This window comes from Eleutherodactylus coqui, chromosome 8 (assembly GCF_035609145.1).
Source record: "Eleutherodactylus coqui strain aEleCoq1 chromosome 8, aEleCoq1.hap1, whole genome shotgun sequence".
Taxonomy (NCBI): domain Eukaryota; kingdom Metazoa; phylum Chordata; class Amphibia; order Anura; family Eleutherodactylidae; genus Eleutherodactylus; species Eleutherodactylus coqui.
In genome coordinates, this window is record NC_089844.1 from 146,330,480 (window position 1) to 146,353,181 (window position 22,702).

The following is a 22,702-nucleotide window of genomic DNA, read 5'->3' on the forward strand; positions in this document are numbered from 1 at the left end:
AAATGGAAAAAAACGGTAGCAAATTTAATGTTTTTTTTCTTTACTGGTCCTCCAAAAAAATAATAAAAGTTTTACAAAACCTTATACATAACCAAATACCGTACCAATAAAAACTAAAAAAAAAAAAAAAAAAAACCGAAAAAAATTGCGGCTTTGTGAAATGTGGAGAAGAAAATCCCAAATAGATCGTTGCGTCCTATGGACTTAGTATAGATCGTGTACTGAAGGGGTTAAGCTTTCTTTTAGGTGCAGTAAGATGGCGGCTGCAGCACTTCCTGCACCCGGTGTGACGTAGAATGCATGCGCCGGAAGTGCCCTGTGCCAGACGGAACGCATGTGATGTTTCTATCCTCGTGTGTGCCGACTGACTGTATGGTGCTGAGGAAGGGATAGAAGAGCATGGCGGCTTCCGCTGAGCAGTTCAAGACCAAGTAAGGAGAGGAATGATCGTTGTCACCTCCTTCTAGTAGCCGGAGTATAAGGGGGACTACAAGTCTCAGCTGTACCATGACAGCTGATATCATTGTTATACCTAGCAATAACTCAGACCTTATATAAAGCTTTACAACTTATTATAACTTATCAAACTTTCACCATGTGGCAAGATCTGTGCTTGCTGTCAGTGAATGGGGGACATCCATGTTTACCTGCAGCGGTGAATCCCGTCCTGCTGGCAGATGTAGAGCTGTGGTTCCTTGAGTGGTAATAGCCCTTTTCAAAGGGCCAATCCATGTGCGGGATTTTGCATGGAAACGATGGGGTTTTGAAATCTGTGTGATTTAAAAAAATCATTACCGTATAGACAGCGGCATAGATTCCCAGTGAGAGCAATGAGAGGGGATTTGGCGCAGAAACCGCGCCAATTCCGCTCTGTGATCGGATTTGCACATTGGTTGCTATGGATACACACAGGAATTAGTGTGACTCGATGGGTCTAATGTGTGTGTGCTGAAAACCTGGAGTGGATTCCATGGCAAGATGTGACATTTTGGGGGGGGGATTAGAAATTTGCGCCTGGAGAAGATGTACTCCAAGATCTACCGTACGAGCAGGGCCTGAGGGTACGGCCGCGAATGGCAGGTCTGCGGTACATTTCTTGCAGCAGATCTATCAGAAATTCGCAGCACGAAAGCCGCAGCAAATTGCGTTACGGCGTTGTGGTGTGACACGGTGCGCTGCACAGGGTGAACTGCCCAGCAGAATCTGGTATAAGTCTCACTCAGATGAGCCTATTTAGCTGGCGCGTGTTTTTTACGAATACGCAGCAATCGGAGGTATATTTCACCACCACACTACGATAAGGCTGCTTTCACGCGGGCGAGTACAATATCAGGTATGGAACTATTCCCAATATGGCGCTCGCCGACATGCGATGTCCCAGCAGATGCCAGGCGCTAGTGTTAAAACCATCTCTCATCACTTTGGGGAAGTAGCGATCCTCCACCGCAGCTTGTTTGCGAGGGCTTCCCTTTTGTTTCACTGGTAAACCTCCCATCACAGTCACATGCACCTCGCCAGCCGTGCAATGCTGTGGCCGCCCAATCGAAAGGAATGGGCGATGTGAGGCGTTCCCACGCCGCAATGCCAAAAAAACCGCTTGTGTGTATGACCCCAAAAGGGGTTCGTATTTGTGCGAGATTTGTACGTCACACAATGTACAAATCTTGCGTGATTTTCTTGGCTATGTGCATTTTTTTTTTTAAAGTGCGTAATGCAGTGGCCGGAATGGCCCTATATGTCAGGCGTTTTTTTGCTGTTGTTTTTTTTTTTTGAAGCAATGCTTAACCCCTTAAGGACATGGCCAATTTTGGGCCCTAGGACGCAACAATTTTTGGCGGATTTTCATCTCCATTTTTCAAAAGCCACAACTTTTTTACTTTTCCATCGACGCGTGCTCCCTCTGTGAACCCTTCCCATGCCACAATCTACATAGATCACGGCAGGGAAGGGGTTAACCGCGGGGGGCGCATCTCTGATGCACCCCTGCTGCTGCAGCAGGAGGCCGGCTATGACTGACAGCCGGCTCCCGCTGCGGGATAGCGCGAGATCTGTCATAATCTTGCGGTCTCCCTATGACGTAAGGGTACGTCATTTTGCGGGAAGTACCCCGCTCCCATGACGTACCCTTACGTCACGGGGAGGAAAGGGGTTAAGGCCTCTTTCACATGGGCGCTACAAAATCACGGCAATATCGCTGCTTTGCTCCCACAAGCTGTTTTCTTGTGTAAAATCGTGCATCGCTGCTGCTCATGATTTTATTGCAAATTACCCGAAAATAAGCCCTAGGTGTATTCCCTGGGGGGGGGGCATTCTTGCCTAGCAGGTGCAGTCCGGGTCCTCCTGTTGCTGTCCAGAGCTTCGCCGTGCTGTCTGCATTCACCCACAGAAGATCACTTCCTGGTTGCAAGACTCATAAATCCCGCCTCCAGGAAGCGATGGCTCCGATTGGTTCATCTAGTGCTTCTCAGCCAATCAATGCAGCGCTCAATGAACCAATGCGAGGGCTGTGATTGGCTGAGCAGATGTCGAAGAACAAACCAACAGCCAGCATGTTGTGGAGGCGGGATTTAAGAATTGACTGAGCCGCGTCATTGATTGGCCAATTCATAAATCCCGCCTCCACAACGTGCTCACTGTTGATTGGTTCTTCAATCTCTGCTTAGCCGATCAATGCAGCGCTGGACGGGTCGTGGGTCGGACGACTTCCATTGACTTCAATGGAAGCCGCCCATGCAAAAATAGAGCATGCTGCGATTTGTTTCCTTCACTTGCGCTAACCGCACTTGGTTTCCGCAAATGTGCAGGAATATTGTTTTCCCATAGCATGCCATGAGTGGTATTTGCTGCGGATCTGCGGTGCAAATGCCCACTCCGGGTTCCGCAGCAAAAATCTGCCCGTGTGCAGGCGGCCTTAATGGGGCTGATTTATGATGGCAATTTAAAATATAAATTTTCCTACTTGCCCGTAGCAACCAATCACAGCGCAGATTTAATTTTGTCAGTTGACGTAAATCTGCTACATCTGCAGAACACAGAGCATGGCTGAAAACCGCAGCCTGTATGCATATGCGCCATCTTGAATCGAAAAGACACGCCAGAAGGAGTGCCTGGCGTGTGCAAGGCTTCAGCACTAGGAGCGCTAATGTCCTCACACAGCGACGGGAGGGAAGGCCAGGCTTCATCTATGAAGTGTTCATCAGGTAGTAAGAAAATTGCAGTGGCCATCTTGGACGGCTGGAGGCTGGGTCCAGAATCAGCGGATCATATATCCCCTCTTACCCTGGACCCGAGTACGAATTTTGTCTAGAAATCGCAGGGTCGCTTTAAAGGGAATCTAACGCCTAATCTGTTTTTTATTTTCTCTTTTTTTTTTTTTTCTTGTTCTATTGTTCTAAAACTCAGTTTTTTGTGCTGTTTTTCATGGTGTTCCTCTTAAGTCTATATTAAAATCCTAAACGCACTACATACACTGAGGCGCATGCACTTAGAGATCCTCGTTCTATACACCACCCTAAGGTTGCTCTCACATGCCCAGATTTGTATTGCGGACTCTGCGATCGGCGTGCGCGAACAATCTGCGGACATTGAAAGGCATGTAGTTTTGAATTTTCCCTCACGTTGCAGGTAAGAATTGTGCTATATGGTCGCGGATATTCCTGCAGCCCATACGCAATTAAATTGAGTACGAGCTGCGGGTACCCGCGCCATCGCTAAGCGCGGGGGGAAAAAAAAAACCTGTACCATGCATGAACGCCTGCGTGGTTATATGCAATACAGCTGCGTACAAAGGGTGACCGGCTCAGCTCACAGACAGTGAAGGTGAAAGCCTCTTAATTTATTTTTTCATCTTTTGGCACCTTCCTCGCCGGATGGAAACCTACAGCAGATCTGAGCTGGAGGGTTATACTAAATGTGACAGGCCATGTGCAGCTGTAGCCCCTAACGCTAGGCCCCATGCTAATGAAAATCACAGCAAGGAATTGCACGAGCCAAAGAAGAATTTCATAAAGACCACACATTGCATTAAAACTCCAAAAAACAACTGTGTGTGAAAGAGCCTACAGGACGTGACGTCAGTGCCTGATCTGTAGGTCCGACTGTCTGCTTCCCTCTGATTCAGTCCCTCTTCTGTATCTCCTATCATGTGCTCATTCTTGGGATCACTGGGGTCCTGATGACCAGACTGGTGGGGGTCCTACTAATATCGCACAGGTTTGAGGTGGATTTACCATAACCCATTATCTGTATTTTCTAGTTATGCCGTGGAGAGAAAATTTGAGCCCTTCTACAGAGGAGGAAAAGTTCAGGTATTCACTGGATTCTCTACATGTACTTGTATGATGTCAGACGCTGCCTGCACCGGATGATGATTCTTTTTCTCCTGACAGATCAATAAGGACGGGACTCATCTCTTATGTATATGTGGTAACAAGCTGAACGTCCTAGAGATCGCCACCGGCGCCATCGCTCGCACTATAGAACCGGTAAGGACGTAAAGCCCTTTGACAGAGGCCAATGATAGGCAGAAGTGTTTGCCCACGGTCAGCCTCATTCATTTACTGATTGGATCTTCTATGTGCTCCTAAAAAATGTTCACTTGTCTGCAGCACATCTCATGTAAAAGGGGGTGAGCTGCCAACAAATGCTGTCTGTATACAGACAAACATCAACGATCGTTTATCCCTATGCCAGCAATCATCTGTCCATGTAAACCCACCTTAAAGGGGTTTTCTAGGGAAATACTACTGATGACCTATTCTCAGGATAGGTCATCAATAGCTGATCGTCTGAGGTCCGTCGCTCGGGACCCCGACCAATCAGCTTAGCGGGCGCATGCTGTCAGCGCCGTAAATACACAGAGCGGAAGTCTCCGTTCTGACCTCTGTGTAGTGGCCGGTGCTTGTACCTGAAGACGCAACACTCATTGAAATCAACGCAAGCCGTGCCTGCAGTTACAAGCGCCGGCCACTATACGGAGGTCGGCACAGAGCGTTCCACTCCGACCTCTGTGTATTCGTGGCGCTGACAGCATGCACCCACTCAGCTGATCGGTTGGGGTCCCGAGCGACGGACCCCAGCTGATCAACTATTGATGACCTATCCTGAGGATAGGTCATCAGTAGTATTCTCCCTCGAAAACTCCTTTAATATTTGGGCTTTGCGGGTCAGCAAGGCAGTGGTGCAAGAGCGCCTCCTGGAGGTGGAGAGACTTATCTGTGTTGTATAATGGAGTCTTCTGTGTAGTTGTACACCAGGTCATGGTGTTAGTCCATGGCCCCATGGCTTGTGCCCCTGTCTGATTCCATCCTCCAGGGGGTGCTATTGTACTATCCTGTACAACCTTTCTAAAAACTAAGTGTTCTCCCTTTCTTCTAGGATGATCAGGAGGGCATCACGTGTTTTGTACTCAGCCCCAATGACGAGGTAAATATATAATATCCAGGAGCCTCGATCCGATGAGTTGCTGCTTTTTATTGCTTAAATATATCTAAAATGCAGTAATTTTGCAAATAATTTTGATGAAAAATGTTCCGTATTGTGTTTGCAGCTCCTGCGCAGACCTATGTGTCTCTGTGGCTACAGACTACAAACAAACACTGCAGTCATGTGTTACTTCACTCCTTCCTCCTCTTGGTAGTCTACAGACAGTAGAAGAGCAGGTACTGCCTGACTACAGGATTGCTGTGGAGTCTGTAGCCATAGACACAGGCCTACATAAGAGCTGTAGACACACGACGGTGAGACCTCCCTAAGACTATCCACAAGGTTGCTTTCTTTTTATGTTCGATGTATTGAAGCAAAGTGGACGTGCCCTTTAAGTTTTTGTATTTTTCCTGCAGATCCTGGTAACCAGCAGCCGTGCCCTGCTACTAAAGCAATGGCAGTGGCAGGACGGCACATGCACTCGGACATGGAAAGCCATCCACACTGCGCCGGTCTCCAGCATGACCTTCGACCCTACCTCTAACTTGCTGGCTACAGGTGAGACGCTGGTGACTGAGAACGCGCAGTGCCGCTTGATTAAAAGTTTGGACACCTGAGTGTTTAGTTGTTTGTCTGCCTCACAGACATTAAATGGCGCGGCAGCAGGGTGTGTGCGTGACCACCGCTATATTCAGACTTACGCTGCGTTTAGACTGAACGATTATGGTTCAGAAAATTGTTCAAACGTGTGAAATTGAATCATTCAGTTTAACCCGTTTAGGAACAGCCACAGTAAATTTACGGCGGCTGGTCCTGGGCTTAGAGCACCGCCGATAGTAAAAATACGGCGGTGCTTTAAGTCTCCTGCTCTGCAATCAGTCAGAGGCAGGAATGGGTTATCAGCTGTTAGTGACAGCTGATAACCCAGAACAGAAGGCAGGAGGGGTTTTTAACCCTTCATGCCTTCTGCTTCCCCGATATACAGTGCTCAATGAGCACTGTATGGGGAAAGTGAAAGTAACATGTACTTTCACTACGGGAGCCTCGGGGGATCATGTGACCTCCCAGGATTCCCTGCTACTGCAGAGCTGGAGGGTCAGACTAGACCCTGGCAGCTCTGCAGGTGACTGTCACCACAGGGGTTGCTTTCCCCTGTAACTAGGGCTCCTATGGACGCCCCAGCTACAGTGGGAAAGTGTCAAATAAAGGAAAAAAAATGTGAATGTCCCCCAGAGATCTTATATGACGTCATGGGGGACATAGATAGTAAAAAAACATAATTACATAAATAAGTAAAACAAAATAACAGAATAAAACAACAATACATACATAAGAAAGAAGACACAAAGCAGACGCCAACAAAAACCGTTGCCGTATGCGCCCTGTAAACCAAAACCATACATACTATATATCAAAACGTCCAAAATAAATAGAGGAACCCATTCCAATACTTTATTTTAGTGTAAATATAAAAATAATTTTTAAAAAAATTATAAATGTTTAAAAAAATGTTTTTGTTTTTTGTTTTTTTTTTTTTTTTAGCTTTTTACCCCCAATAAAACTAAAAAACTGGAAAAAAAGTCAGTGAAAAAGATATTAAAAAAATAGCCCTTTATGTCACAGAAAAAAAAACGCAGCAAAATAATTTTGGTAGCTAAAGGAAAAAAAAATGGAGCAGTAAAACCGCCACATGGATAAAATCCCTAAAAAGTGTCTGGTCCTTAAGGTACAAAACAGCTTGGTCCTTAAGAGGTTAAACGCAGCCAGCAGCAAAGAAGAATTGTGAGGGTCTCACTTGTCGCTCAGTTTCAGCCGGTATAAAAATCGGCGCCCGCTCGTTCACTAGTCGGGCAGTTTATAGGAATGCGAAACGCTCAACAATCAGCGAACGAGAACTGCACAATTCTCAGCGAGAATCCTTGCAGTCTAAGCGTGCTACCCGAGTGGGTGATGACGTCACTAGCGTGTTCGCTCGGGCACACGAGAATCGTCCTGCGTAATAGGGGCATACATTTGACTGTGGTCATGCAGTGAGGAGGAGCAGGAGCGATCAAACGTTTATCACCTTACCTGTGGATAGGTGATAAATGTTGGTTATGGGAAAACCTCTGATTATTATCAGCAGTGTGCCTTTTCTTCTCCTTTCACTCACAAAGTAAAAACCAGATTTATGTGGAAACCTTCTTGGTTTCTGTATGTGTGCTAGCTCCACCACTCTGTCAGACATGTAACCTAAGAGCAGAGCTTTCACATTGCAGAGTTTTGATTTTGGTTTTCTGCCTGAACAGACACCCATTGGTTGGCAAGTCCATTTAACGCAGTGTTCCCGAACTCCAGTCCTCAGGGACCGCCAACAGGTCATGTTTTCAGGATTTCCTCAGTATTGCACAAGTGATGTAATTATTGTCGGTGCCTTAGACATTGCCATAGGTGTTCTTACTATAGGATATCCTAAAAACATGACCTATTGGTGGTCCCTGAGGACTGGAGTTGGGGACCCCTGATTTAACGCACATAAATACAGACAAGCAGTCTACGAGTGAACAGTTGCTGCAGTCTCTCGCTGGACCAAAACTAGCCGTTGATGATCACTCCCATGTATTTGTGCTTTCGTGAACTAATGAGCTTTCAGTCAGAGGGCAAAATGTTCAGGTGGGAGCCAATCGGCATACTGTGGGAGGAGCACACCTCCCTGCACAGTTGACTAGTTGATGAAAGACAACAATTACCTAGTTACACCAGGCGATAATCAACCAGTAACTATTTCTAGGTGAGCTGAAACAAAGCAACTAGCGAACGACCTCTTGCTGGTCACCCGGTTGGTGATTGTGTTTAATGTAAGCAATAGTTGTCTAATCGAGAGACTGGATGACATTTGTCCTGTGTAAAAGCCACCTGTAACGCCTTCAGTGGCTGGTTTATTATTACCATGTCATGCCAGGGAAATCTCCGGGGCTTGCTGCGCTGAGTATGCAATAAAAACCCCAGAAGATTTCAGATGACAGCTCAGTGCTCTGCACATTTCAGCACTAGAGCTGTCCACGGAAATCTTCCAGGGCTTAAATGCATGGTCAGTGCAGCAAGCCCTGGAGATTTTCTGGGCGTGCCACTAAAGAGGTTAAACTGTGGAGAGTACTTGGTTTTGTGCTTATTACTATCATTATTAGAGATGAGCGAGCGTACTCACTAAGGCAAGCTACTCGAGCGAGTAGTGCCTTATGCGAGTACCTGCTCGCTCGTCTCAAAAGATTCGGGTGCCGGTGGGGGAGAGCGGTGAGTTGCGGGAGTGAGCGGAGGAAGAGAGTGAGAGAGAGAGATCGCTCCCCCGCCGGCACCCGACACTTTTGAGACGAGCGGGCAGGTACTCGCATAAGGCAATACTCGCTCGAGTAGCTTGCCTTAGTGAGTACGCTCGCTCATCTCTAATCATTATGTATTTGTCTGCCGAGTTGGTGACCTACTGATGCTAGGCATCCATATCTTTATGAATAACTGTATTGTATTTTGGTTCTCTTACCCGTAGGAGGCTGTGACAGCACTATCAAGATCTGGGATGTGCTCAAGCAGTACTGTACTCACAACCTGAAGGGATCCTCTGGTGTGGTCCAGTAAGTCATACTTTGGGCACACTGCCATTGGCTAATAGTTTTGTTATATGTGCCACCTCTTCGCTATTGCAGTAGTAGTGAGTCTGTCTATTAGGTTATGCAATTCATAGAGGAATTGTATGAGATTAGAAAAATATGCATGTTGTCTACTAGAAACGACGCCACTCTTGGACTGCGTCTGGTATTGCAGCTTAGTCCCATTCAAGCACGTCTTACCATCCATCTCCTCCCTTTCTAGTCTGGTGCAGTTCCATCCTGACATGTCCCGGCTGCAGCTCTTCTCTTCCTCCATGGATTATAAGATCCGGATCTGGAGTCTGACATCTAGCAAGTGCCTGTGTATTTTGGAGACTCACTACAGCGCCGTCACCTCTCTCTGCTTCTCTCCTGATGGAGACACCATGATCAGGTAAGAGATTTCAGTCAAGAAGAATCTTGTAGTCTTAATTGCTGGATTGATGGACTTGTGTTGTAGTAATGTGCCATCTGGTTTGCAGCTCAGGCCGGGATAAGATCTGTACCGTGTGGGATCTGGTGACCAATACTCCCAAGAGGACGGTTCCAGTGTATGAGGTCAGTGAGCCGCCTGCGCTGTGCTGCTATTGTAATAATGGGCATTAGGCATATTGGATACATACATTTTCTTTTGTTCTTGCAGAGTGTGGAAGTTGTGCTCCTTCTCCCCAAATCCTCCAATCTCATTGGCAGAGATAAAAACCTGAAATCTTTCCTTTTCATTACAGCTGGCAGTAAAGGTGAGACCGGGTGATACCACTGAAGTTGGGCATAGACTTAAAAAGATCACATGGTTTAAAAAAAAAAACTTACAAGGTCAATGTGCGTTAATAATATGTGGTCCTTGATTCTCAAACCCCATCGACCAACGCATCTTGAAAGACTAGCTCTGATATCAGTTACATCCGCATAATGCTCCAGAGCTGTACTCACTATTCTGCTGGTTGATTCAGTATGTATATACATTATTCTACTTCTCCTGAGTTACATCCTGTATTAACATCCTATAACTCAGGATCAGTGTAGGATAAGTAATGTATGTACACAGGGTCTCCACCAGCAGAATAGTGAGTGCAGCTCTGCAGTATAATACAGGATGTACACAGGATCGGTACAGGATAAGTAATGTATGTACACAGTGACTCCACCAACAGAATAGTGAGTGCAGCTCTGGAGTATAATACAGGATGTAACTCAGGGTCAGTACAGGATAAGTAATGTGTGTACACAGTGACTCCACCAGCAGAATAGTGAGTGCAGCTCTGGAGTATAATACAGGATGTAACTCAGGATCAGTACAGGATAAGTAATGTATGTACACAGTGACTCAACCAGCAGAATAGTGAGTGCAGCTCTGTAGTATAATACAGGATGTAACTCAGGATCAGTACAGGATAAGTAATGTATGTACACCGTGACTCCACCAGCAGAATAGTGAGTGCAGCTCTGGAGTATAATACAGGATGTAACTCAGGATCAGTACAGGATAAGTAATGTATGTACAGAGTGACTCCATCAGCAGAATAGTGAATGCAGCTCTGAAGTATAATACAGGATGTAACTCAGGATCAGTACAGGATAAGTATGTATGTACACAGTGAATCCACTAGCAGAATAGTGAGTGCAGCTCTGAAGTATAATACAGGATGTAACTCAGGATCAGTACAGGATAAGTAATGTATGTATACAGTGACTCCACCAGCAGAATAGTGAGTGCAGCTCTGGAGTATAATACAGGATGTAACTCAGGATCAGTACAGGATAAGTAATGTATGTACACAGTGACTCCACCAGCAGAATAGTGAGTACAGCTCTGGAATATAATACAGGATGTAAATCAGGAGCAGTACAGGATAAGTAATGTATGTACACAGTGACTCCACCAGCAGAATAGTGAGTGCAGCTCTGGGGTATAATACAGGATGTAACTCAGGATCAGTACAGGATAAGTAATGTATGTACACAGTGACCCCACCAGCAGAATAGTGAGTGCAGCTCTGCAGTAAAATACAGGATGTAACTCAGGATCAGTACAGGATAAGTAATGTATGTACACAGTGACTCCACCAGCAGAATAGTGAGTGCAGCTCTGGAGTATAATACAGGATGTAACTCAGGATCAATACAGGATAAGTAATGTATGTACACAGTGACTCCACCAGCAGAATAGTGAGTGCATGTCTGAAGTATTATACAGGATGTAACTCAGGATCAGTACAGGATAAATAATGTATGTACAGATTTACAGCGTGATTAGTTCTAGGAGATTGACATGTATTGCACACTGCTATAGTAGTCAGAGTACTTTCTTCTCCCCAGGTATACTGCGGATATGGGACGCAGCTACATCACAGTGTTTATACACACAGAAATTGCCTCATACCAGCCAGAAAACTTCAGAAGAAGAGGTGGATGGTCACAGCCTGACCCACTGCCTGCTTCTTCCTAATCAAGAAGAGATTATCACAGTGAATGCAGAACACAGCATTATCATGTATGATCTCCACAATCTGGATCTGAAGAAGCAGGTGAGTCCCATACACTACAGTCCAGTCCCGAGTTCCTATAATCATGGCCTTCACTGCCTCTTATTAATATTCACCTCCTCAGTTTGCAGGATATAACGACGAGATTCTGGATGTGAAATTCTTGGGTCCATCTGATTCCCATATCGTTGTGGCTACCAATAGTCCCCAGCTGAAAGTCTTTGAGCTGGAAACATCGAACTGCCAGATCCTGTATGGTCACACGGGTATGTTGTGCCCAATGTTTTGTTTCTGTCTGGATATAGCAAGGGTCATGCATGCAAAGATTTGCTGAAAGAGGTTGCAGTGATTACACTTGGTGACAGCTTTTAGTTACCTACACTTAGGCCTTATGTCCACGGGGAAAATCAGGCCCGCTACGGATTCTCCATGGAGAATCTGTAGCGGGTCCCTCCTGCCCCGCGGACATGAGGCATTAAAATAACAATTACTCACCTCTCCGCACGCTCCGGATCTTCCCTTCTTTGCGGCTTGATCTTCTCTCCATCATGGCCGGATCTTCTTTCTTCGGCCCAGTGGATGTGCTCGGCACGCCGGCTGTGTGCCGTGCGCATTTGCGCCGGGCACATCCGCCCGGCCGAAGGAAGAAGATCCGGCCGCGAAGAAGGAAGATCAGGCCGTGAAGGTAGGAAAATCTGTACCGCCTGGAGCAGGTGAGTGTAATTCAGGCACGGGTCTCCCGCGGACCCGGACGGCTTCCATAGGCTTCAATAGAAGCCTGCCGGAGCCGTCCCCGCGGGAGCCTCGCACTAAAATGGAGCATGTCCATATTTTTCATGCTCCATGATTTTTTAAATTCACTTTTATTGACCATTCACGGGTATTTATCTACCCAGGGGTGGTCAATGCATCCCTATGGGGTGCGGACCCGCATGCGGGTGAAGAGTTAAAATCCGCTGTGGATTTTAATTCTTCTTTTCCCCGTGGACATGAGACCTTAGGGCTTACTCACTCACTCGATCATATGAAGCAGTGCTGAACCCCCATTAATTTGCATTGCGTTTTTCAGACACATATTTTTCATATGACTTTCAGTTATGTGAAAAAAATGCAGCATGTCCTACCTTTGTGCGTATTACACACCGAAATAGCCCATTTAAACCCATGGAAATGCGCAAATCCGCATTAAAATACGCACGATACATGTGTATTCACTGCACATTAAATCAATTCGCCCCGCTTGCATTTTCTTTTTCTGTTTTGCACATGTAAATGCGCAGTGTTTTTTGCGTATTTAACGCGTCAGAAAGGAGAGAAAAACTGATAAATCACATTGAATGTGCGCAGTTTTGGTGCGTAAATACGCTGCTGCGCATTGATGTGATCAAAACCACATACACCCATGTGGATGAACCCTTAGAAATCTGATGGATTGGGCAACAACGATATTCTTATCTGCACTGTCGTACTTAATTACGAAGCGGGATCTCTGCAGCCCCTTGAGGCCTTCAGCCGAGAGCTACCATTCTTGTAGATGTCAAACCATGCGGCAGTGATTGCCCACTGCAATCACATGATGACGTACAGCTTGCAAACTACTCTACTACCTACCTTTTTACAAAGGTTATATGGACGTCTGCAGCCAATTGTTTTGCATTGCCCCAATGCATCTACAATAAAAAAAACAAACCTTGTAAATAGTGTTAAAAAAATCTTGCATTATTGAGTACTCAGTTCCTATACAAGCCTGTGTGTCTCCGTGGTTACAGACTACAAACAAACTCTAGAGTAGTCTGATCCTTTACTTATGTTACTCCCATCTCTATGTCCCCTCTTCTTGTTAGATTACAGACCGTAGGAGAAGGTGCAGATGGAAGGCAGTAACCAGGCATGTGATATCGCTTTTGAGTCACATGGTCTAAGAGCCGCTCAGTCCCATACAGACAAATGGGATTGAGCTGCTATAACGGACACAGCCGTTACACAATATACGGTGCTGTGCCTGGTATGGACTGAAGTGTCTGTGAACCTCGTCAGAGCGCCAGTGTCACTTAAATCTGCTGGTGTACGGTAGTGGCTGATCAACTATTGATGACCTATGTCCCGGGAAAACCTTTTGAATAAACCATGAGCAATTCTGCCATGAACCACGAGATGGCGATATTTCTGAGGTGCAATGTATGTTCCTATGAGTCTAACATTTTACAACTGTGTGTTTTTGCATTATCTCTCTCCGTTTAGAGACTGTTCTCGCTCTGGACGTGTTTAAGAAAGGCTTCACGTTTGCCAGCTGTGCCAAGGTAGAAACAAAAAATATATGTAAATTATTTCCTGCTTCAGTAGTTTAAATGGGGTGCCTAGTTGCAAAATATTGATAGGCTATCCACAGCAAACAGCTGATCAGTCAGGATCCCCGCCGATCAGCTGTTTGCTTGGGCACTGAGCTGGTTTTTGTAGAAAGTTGACAGCTCTGTTCCTACTGTAGTGGCCAGGCTTGGTATTACAGGCGCGCTCTCTTTCATTTCAATGGGAGCTTGGTTTGCAATACTAAGCCAGGACTTCACAGTGAGAACAGAGGTGTTTGCTTTCTGGGGAGAAATAGGCTTAACATATTATGTTACCATACAGAAATCTGCTTTGTGCCAGAGTACAGCAGCCCGGTAAACTGCTGGTCCAAAGCAGCAGACCCTTGTCGATTCTGAGCATCATTAGTTTACAACTGAACAACCCCTTTAATTTCTGTGTGCTTTGATAAAGTTGAATTTCTCACTTTTTTTGTCTTTGCTCCTTCTTATAGGATCGAACAGTCAGGATTTGGAAGATGCATAAAACCACTGGAGAGGTTCGCTGTGTGGCCATGGGCGGTGGTCACACCAATGCCATTGGGGCGATAGCATGTTCAAGGTATATAAAAACACTTCCTTTAATGAATTGTTATATGGCATTACAGTACGCTTTGCCTCTCCCATACACATGCACAGTCAGTTTGGCTTCGGCATGCACGTTTATTTCAGTAGAAGTTAGAAATAAGCGGTGGTCACACCTACATGACTCCACTTATCTCACTGAGAGCTCAACCCGTTAATTCAACCTTTCTGATGCTTCATTCCCCAGCAGCAGGAAGAGCATCATAGAATGAATTTGCAGTGTCCTCTTTAGCATTTGCCTGTTTCTTTTAGGTTAAGTGCATCCTTTATTGTGAGTGGAAGTCAAGATTTCACATTAAAGATCTGGACGCTGCCTGAGTCCATCTCCAAAGCATCAAAACATCAGACCTCCAAACTAGAAAGCTTATACGCTAGCGTGACAGAGAAGGGGCATGATAAGGTAAGAGGCCGACATAGTGTACAGATGTATAACTTATACCGGCCCTGTGTGTATACTATATATATTTATTACAGAAGATACCCAGGTTATACCAACATGGTCCATACCACTATTTACAGGGAGGTGTATTGTCTATACCAGCTGTACATATATAATTATATACTGGTTATACCAGCTTGCTTTAATTGGGTTTTATAGATGTGATCCTTGGATATAAACGTTATTCCTTACCTCTCGGCACACAGGATATTAACAGTGTCGCAGTATCTCCCAACGACAAGCTGATTGTCTCTGGGTCGCAGGACAAAACAGCCAAGCTTTGGTCATCGGCTGACCTATCTCTCTTGGGTGTCTTAAGAGGACACAAGCGAGGCGTATGGTGTGTGCAGTTCTCACCCGTGGACCAAGTTATAGCCACTTCATCTGCAGATGGAACCGTCAAACTCTGGGGTCTTCGGGACTTTAGTTGCTTAAAGGTAATTCAATACCTCAGTACATGACCATGATACTATTCTGTTATACCCTATACATAGAGTATCACAACCCCCAACATATCCTGACCACTGGACATGACCGTAATACAGTTCTATTATCCTCTATGCATAGAGCACCACATCCCCTAATATGATCGGACCACTGGCCATGACGATGATACAATTGTGCTATACTCCTTTAAATACAGAACTACAATTCCCAATATGATCCAACCATTGGACACCTCTATACTACAGTCCTATAATACTACGTCTTATTTCCTCTGCAGACATTTGAGGGTCACGATGCTTCTGCGCTGAAGCTTATATTTGTGAGCCATGGCAAGCAGCTGCTAACAAGGTACCCCCTGATCTGTCTCATATTCATCATGTTCCTCCCAATCTGTAGTATTTGCTTACCCTCCTGTTCTTCTCATCACATTCAGTGGTTCCGATGGCCTGCTGAAGCTTTGGACCATTAAAACCAATGAGTGCATCAAGACGTTGGATGGTCACGAGGACAAAGTCTGGGGGCTTCATGGCAATAAACTGGACAGTGCTGTGGTGACTGGATCAGCAGATTCCACCATTATTCTGTGGAAGGTGAGGAGAGGATCTGCTGATTGCTTTCCATATTAATCCGCGAGTCATCCTCCATACTTAAGGTGCTTTAATCACTTGGATTCCCGCGATCCAGCGAGAATCTGAAGTATTATCGCTCAGTGTAAATGCATGCAGTGACTGAAGGACGAACGCAAAGTTTTTTACTTCTTGTTCTTCGTTCGCTTCTGCCTGCATTTACACTGAACGACGTATCATTTTGTGTAAACAGGCAGTCGTTCACTTATGAAATACTGCTTGTTCACTGTGAATGGAGACGGGTGGGCCGGACCGATCTCCATCCCTGCCTCCATTCACTACCGCTCCTCTATTCAGTCAGTGAGGCTCGTTTCTGTGTAAAAGCACAGGAACTATTGTTGCTGGGACGACTTGTCAGGCAACTGGTGCCCATCAGATAGTCCTGTGTAAAAGCATACTTAAAGTGACCCTCTAGTCCAGGACAAACAAAAATGACTGTACTACTTCTCGGACTACCTGATGCACACTGTGCGTTAGTTTGCATGATTAGTCACGGACACTAGAGGCTGCTTTGATTGGTCAGTTTAGACTACCGAAGCATACTAATAAGTAGTGTTCATCAGGTAGTCAGTGAAGTAGTGCGCCTGTCTTTGTTTGTCCAGAACCGGAGAGTCACTTTAAAAGTCTTGTTCAACCAATAGGAGTGATTCCCTGTCTACACGATGGGGCATAACTATCTAATCACTGGGATCCTCACTGATTACAAGAATGGGTGTCCTGAAGGTCCCTACATGAATGGAGCAATGGTCAACCATGCAGACTGCCACTGCATTCATTTCAGTGGGACTGCTGGAGATAGCAAAGTGCTTGAACCCGGCTATCTGTGGCAGTCCCACTGAAATGAATAGAGCGGCAGTATGTATGTTTGAACAAGCAGCTGTCATGGTTTCATGCTGCCCGTGGTTCTGACAAGCACCCTTTTCAATTATCAAATCACGTGATGTTTTAAAGGGGTTGTCAGATTTTTCAAGGTTGTAACAGAGAGGAACTGTTACAACACAATAATAAAGGTCATGGTTACATGGCCGCAGCAGTGACATGCATGTATAATCATTTGTCTGCTGCTATCTGCATGACCAAAAAAGCCACTGATTATGTCCCGTATACACGGCTAGCCCATGCGATCAGTATATGGAAAATCGCTGGGTCATGATGAAATGGTGACATCACAGGTCATGTGATGCCTTGCCATCTAGAGAATGGGTGCGTCGTCTGATTGTAAGTAATTTACGTAGTCGCTGTTGGCAGCATGGGAGAGGAGTTGAACGACCCCTTTAAGGCTGCGGCCTGTTCTGTTTTTGAGATCTCAGATGGTCACCCACATTTGGTTTCTCTGCAGGATGTCACAGAGGTGGAGCTGGCGGAGGAGCAGGCAAAGCAAGAGAATGAAATCTTACAGTGAGTATTCTAATTTCCCTGTTTGTTATATACAGGTCTACCAATGGCTTTTCCTCTGTTGAGACTCCATAACACTTTTTGTATCTCTTTTGCTCTTAAGACAACAGGAATTATCAAATCTTCTACACGAGAAGAGGTTCCTCAAGGCTCTGGGGCTAGCAATCTCCTTAGACCAACCTCATACTGTACTCCGAGTTATAAAAGGTTGGTAGTAATGTAACATTACTTAACCCTCTCCTTGCCCAGGGTAGGCCTGCTCTGAGATGAAAGAGCACCAAAACTGCAGTTCTATCACCTTTAATTTTTGGGTCACTGAATGCAATCTATTATTCTCTGTTATTAGCCATTCTAGGCTGGAGTGTGTTTAGCAGGTTGTGTAATTGAGGGATTGAACGACCCAAAAAGCTCTCCATTCTACTTGATCACTCACTTGAACAAAGACACTGGACATTATTGTTAGAATGTGTGTGAAATGTACGTCCTATACAGGCGCAAAAGCAAAGGGGAGGTATGGACAGCAAATGTACATGATCATTTTATTGGTTGTTTATACATTTGCTGCATGCACCTTCCTTTTTTTAACTTTTTTCCCCCTTTTATCTCCAGGTACATTTAGATATATGGATGTGGTTGATATAAGACTTCTCCTAAAGGGGTTGTTTCAAGATTATGACTTGTACCCCATCGCCAAGATTATGACTTATCTCCTATCCATAAGTCTAACTGCTGGGACTCCCACTGTTTACAAGACTAGGGATCCCATTGTCCTGCTGGATTAATGAAGCTGTGGTCAAGCATGCATGCTGCCACCTCATTTTTCTCTCATGTCTGAGATGGCCCAGCTCTGTAATTGGCTTCAGAAGTCTTGTAGAGATGAATGAAGTAGCAGGTATACATGCTCAATTACCGCTCCATTCATCCAAAAAGACAAGGGATCCCCTGTTCTTGTGATAAGTGAGGGTTCCAGCAGCCAGACCACCACCGATCACTTCTCTATGCTGTTGATCAGGAATAAGTCCTTTTTAGGCCGAATGCACACGGGCGGAATTTCCACCGTTGAACGCTGTCATAGGTTTGCATTGGTTTCCGCAAATCGATGCAGACAGACGCGATTTTGGTTGCGGAAACCTGGCACGATAAACTGCGGTGCCAGCTCTGCACTGCGCATGTGTGGCTGTGTGCCAGCCGGCACATCCGCAAAGCGAAGACGTCGGACAGGTAAGCTGGAGGTGACTGCAGGGGCACAGGGTCCCATTCCCGCTGCGAGAATCTCGCAGACTGAGTCCGACCCAGCCGTCTGCATTCCGCCTTTAAAGGAGCATTCCCGTATCATTCAATCATGGCAGAGATGGGACAGCACTCTGCGCGAGGCGGCTAGGATGACTTAAACCGCTGAACGTGACTGAGCTTCACTGATTGTGTAATTCTCAGAGTTACGGGAACGGCAAAGCTCGCTTTGCTCCTTTTTTTTCTGTAACTCCCATTGATTTATAAGGGAGTTACGGAATCAGCATAGCGAAGTGCACTCTGCTATTTCCATTCTCCTGACCACCCCTGGCAACAGCATAAAGGGTGGCCTGGGGCAGCGGTGGCCCTAACTCAAGATAGGTGCAGGTCTCAGAGGAGGGACCCACAACTATGAGACTTTTCTGGAATATCCTGTGGCTATGCCATAGAAGTCTGATATAGGAATACCCCTTTAATAAGGTGACCATAGTCCTCTCCTTCCCCGTAAATTATCATATATACATGCTTGCTCAGCTTGTGCATGTGTCCTTAATGGGGAGATAGGAATAAGCTGCTGCCAGTCACTTCTTTTGGCTGTTTATCTTCTTTGGTAACAAAAGTTTGAGTATGTTGAAATTCGTCAACTGTCGGGGAAGACTCCGCACATGCAATACGCGCTAGATAGCCAATCAGTCCTGACAAAATTGTTGGATTTGCCTGGTTTTGCTGTTATTTGTTTGAGCACCTTCAGTGTTTCTAACCTTAGGTTTACTGGCCCTTTAAAAAAACTGCATCACATTACATAGTCCTGGTTAAATCTCATTCTATGTTGTGCTTCCAGCCATCCTGCAAGAACCCCAAGGGAAAGATGACCTGGAGAAGAATATTCTGAGACTACGGAAAGACCAAAAAGGTAAATGTGGTTCATCTGACAATTATATCTGTTACACTGCATCAGAAATCCTCATTGCTGGCAGCACATCTTCCCATGTAAACTGTATGGGGAACAAACACTTGCATTAATGATCGTTAGTCTTTGCCACATTCTGAATCTGCGAAGGCCAGTCAAATGAGCGCTGATCTCTGATTGGCATTCATTACACAACTCGTATGCAGCTGTAGAATACTGTAGTGAGTGTGGCAAGGCAGTACACAGAATGGCCTGCAGAGGGCTTGAGAGCAGGCCTCACTATGTGCTGTATGGGGGGAGTGTCTGGAGGAGTTAAAACCTTCTGACGCATTGAGTTTGGTTGCTGAAACCAGAGCAAGGCTACTGTTGGAGCTACTACCCGGGGGAGCAGCTGGGAAGAGGCTGAAAGCTTGAAGTCTGTGGCCCTGCCAACGAGTCTGACAGCGAAGGACGCCCCTAGACTGACGTCCGGTTGAATACGCGGATGGTCAGTGCTGTGACGTATAGTGGCGCTAGGCCACTGTGTTGGATAGGAGAGCATCCTATATCAGTAGCTAGATGTCTAGGATACATGTGTGCACAGTGACTAAAAACAGCAGGGTGAGGCTTGTTACATTTTTTGTTATCCATTATTGCTGCCATAATAAACGGACTTCCTAAAGGCCCATTTACACGCAATGATATTCGCTCAAAGGCCATCGTTGGAGCAATAATCGCTGTGCGTAAATGCTTACATATTTTATTCTTCGGCTGAACGATGATTTTTTTGGTAAGCTTAAAATCCATCGTTCAGGCAGAGAGAAGATAACACAGCCCACGTGCTGTGTTTGCTGTCCATGGTGCTGTATTCTCCACGGGAGCTTCTGATTACATTGCATTCAGCAGAAAGCCTGTGGCAGAACAAAGGAGCTAAATACAGATTGTATGCAAAGAACAGCTAGACTACCTGCTGTTCTTTGCATACAAGTCCTGGAGGCTCATTTATATGCAAACTAAGGTGTCCATTAGCAGGTTTTGAGCGATTGTTTTGCATAAACTATCTTTTGAACAATTATCTTTGCATGTAAATGGGCCTTAAGTTTACCACATATTCTGCTCTGGATGTGAGTCATTGAAGTGCGGCTTAAGTGGAGTGAAGGTGGTGATCCTGAGTAGTGACTAATTTCCTAGTTGTCACATGAGTCATTGGTATTAGTTTGCAAGCTACAGCAATGCAGAGTATGACAGCAGTATATACATGATGCAGCGTGGATATATTATTCTGTAATGCCTGCTCCTTGCCACTATTAGAGTCTGTCCTGGGATACTGCAGCGTCTGGAACACGAACTCGCGCAACTGTCACGAAGCACAGTGCGTATTGAACATCCTGCTGATGAATGAAACGCCGGACAGCTTGCTCCAGTACAGCAGCCTGAAGGGCAGCGTTGAGGCGCTCATACCCTACACAGGTGAGAACGCAGACCCCTTGCGGACCCCACACACATACAGAATGCCTCTTACCTGCTCTCATTACATCTTGTTGTCTTCCTTTCTTCCAGAACGGCACATGCAGAGGATGGGAAGGTTACTGCAGGCTTCCATGTTCTTGGACTTTATGTGGCAGCACATGCGACTGACAGACCTACCTATGGAGGAGGAGGACCAAGTGCCTGTCCATATTCCCAGGTTTACTCAGTCCGTGCAAGAGAATGGCAAAACCTGAGGAGGTGATCAGGTGTTCAGCGGAGACTATAGGGGTTACCTGGAGAGTTCCTATCCTCTGCCGTGATGGTTTCTGGACCAGTTACTCGGACACTTGATGACCAGTTTTTATTTAACTTGAGTCCGTTTTATAGAAGCCGCTGTCTGCCTCTTCCAGACATTTACCATAAACTTTAATGGAGCACACAGCGGTGTATTTTTGGGAATATACAGTGTATATATTACAGATGTTGCTGGTTTTATGACCGACTCAGTCTCTTGTTTTCCAATGTCTGCATTCTTCAATGTCACACGGTCTGCAATGCATGAAAGCCAATATGTTACTAGGAACCAGTGGAAATGACCTAAGGGGGCAGATCTATGAAGCATATCGGGTACGTTGTATGGTTAGTGTTGCCATATCTTGCAATGGGTACCTGCATGCTACTGCACAGCCTAATGCAAGGGGTGAATCCACATCATCAAGTTTGCGTGTAAGGACTCATGCCCATGTGTGTGTATGTAAAACACTGCATGGATCATGCAGTGCTTTACCGCCGGCGGTGAGCTGCCTATCACTGCACATAGTAGTGCACTGCATAGGACAGTGTCGGGGCAGTGGGACTTGTGGTTTTTGTTTTTTTAATTCCCCGCTCTGTCTCACAACTTCCCATACATGATGTATTGTGTATGGACCGCATTGAATATGCTACCCATAGAGAACAATGGCGCTGTACCTGCGTAATACATGGTGAAATAGAAATGCTGCCTTCTTTTTCATGTGTGTATCTACACGCAATGTAGATACGCTAATGTGCATAGATCAATGAAAATCTACATACTTTCATTGACTCCATTCGACAAATATCACGTGGGCGTACATCGCATGCGTAATATGTGGTGAAATCACGCCTGCAGATGTGGATTTTGTGGTGATATGAAAATACGCCAGACATGAATTCACCCTAAAGGGACTTTTTTGGGGGCCTTAAGAAAATATTTTTAAAGAGTCATTACTTCCTGGGTGCTGTACATATGAATGGGGTTAAGGTAAGTCAACCGGAAAACAGTGCACAGTGTGTATTTGGTAGTTAGAAAACCGCTACAGCCATATTGGATGGCTGAATGCAAGGCCTGGAACCAGCGGATCAGAGGGGCGGCAAAGAAGAAAAACTACAAATGCTATACACCACTCTGGTAAGAAATATCAAGAATAAGGGGCAGACTGGTACTGAAGGAGAGGGGACTCTGCCCACAAGAGCTTACACTCTACAAGGGACGGAGGCTAGAAGCTGCTCAGATGGTCGTGTGGCAGCAGGGTTGTTGTAGGCTTTTCTGAAGAGGAGGGTTTCCAGGTTCTGTTTGAAGGTCGGGAGGGTCTTGGAGATGATTGTGTGAGGAGCAGACTAGGGGACGGCAGCGATGGAGGTTTTGGGAGAATTGGAGATTGTGTGGAGAGATTAGGTCAGATTGGAGATTGTATGGTGAGGTAGATAAATTTAAAGGGTATTCCC

General features: G+C 45.6%; 1 protein-coding gene across 1 annotated transcript; it reads left to right on the forward strand.

Moving 5' to 3' along the window:
• Positions 1-311: 311 nt before the first annotated feature.
• Positions 312-21,451, forward strand: TBL3 (transducin beta like 3). Its single transcript, XM_066576646.1, has 22 exons — positions 312-431; positions 4,256-4,307; positions 4,389-4,484; positions 5,377-5,424; positions 5,841-5,982; positions 8,948-9,032; positions 9,271-9,441; positions 9,530-9,605; positions 9,691-9,787; positions 11,367-11,575; positions 11,658-11,799; positions 13,775-13,833; positions 14,331-14,437; positions 14,713-14,860; positions 15,106-15,336; positions 15,624-15,694; positions 15,780-15,936; positions 17,312-17,370; positions 17,471-17,574; positions 19,439-19,510; positions 20,798-20,956; positions 21,047-21,451. The coding sequence occupies exons 1-22, from the start codon at positions 400-402 to the stop codon at positions 21,208-21,210; spliced, it is 2,481 nt and encodes an 826-aa protein (XP_066432743.1). The 5' UTR covers positions 312-399; the 3' UTR covers positions 21,211-21,451.
• The last annotated feature ends 1,251 nt before the right edge of the window (positions 21,452-22,702 follow it).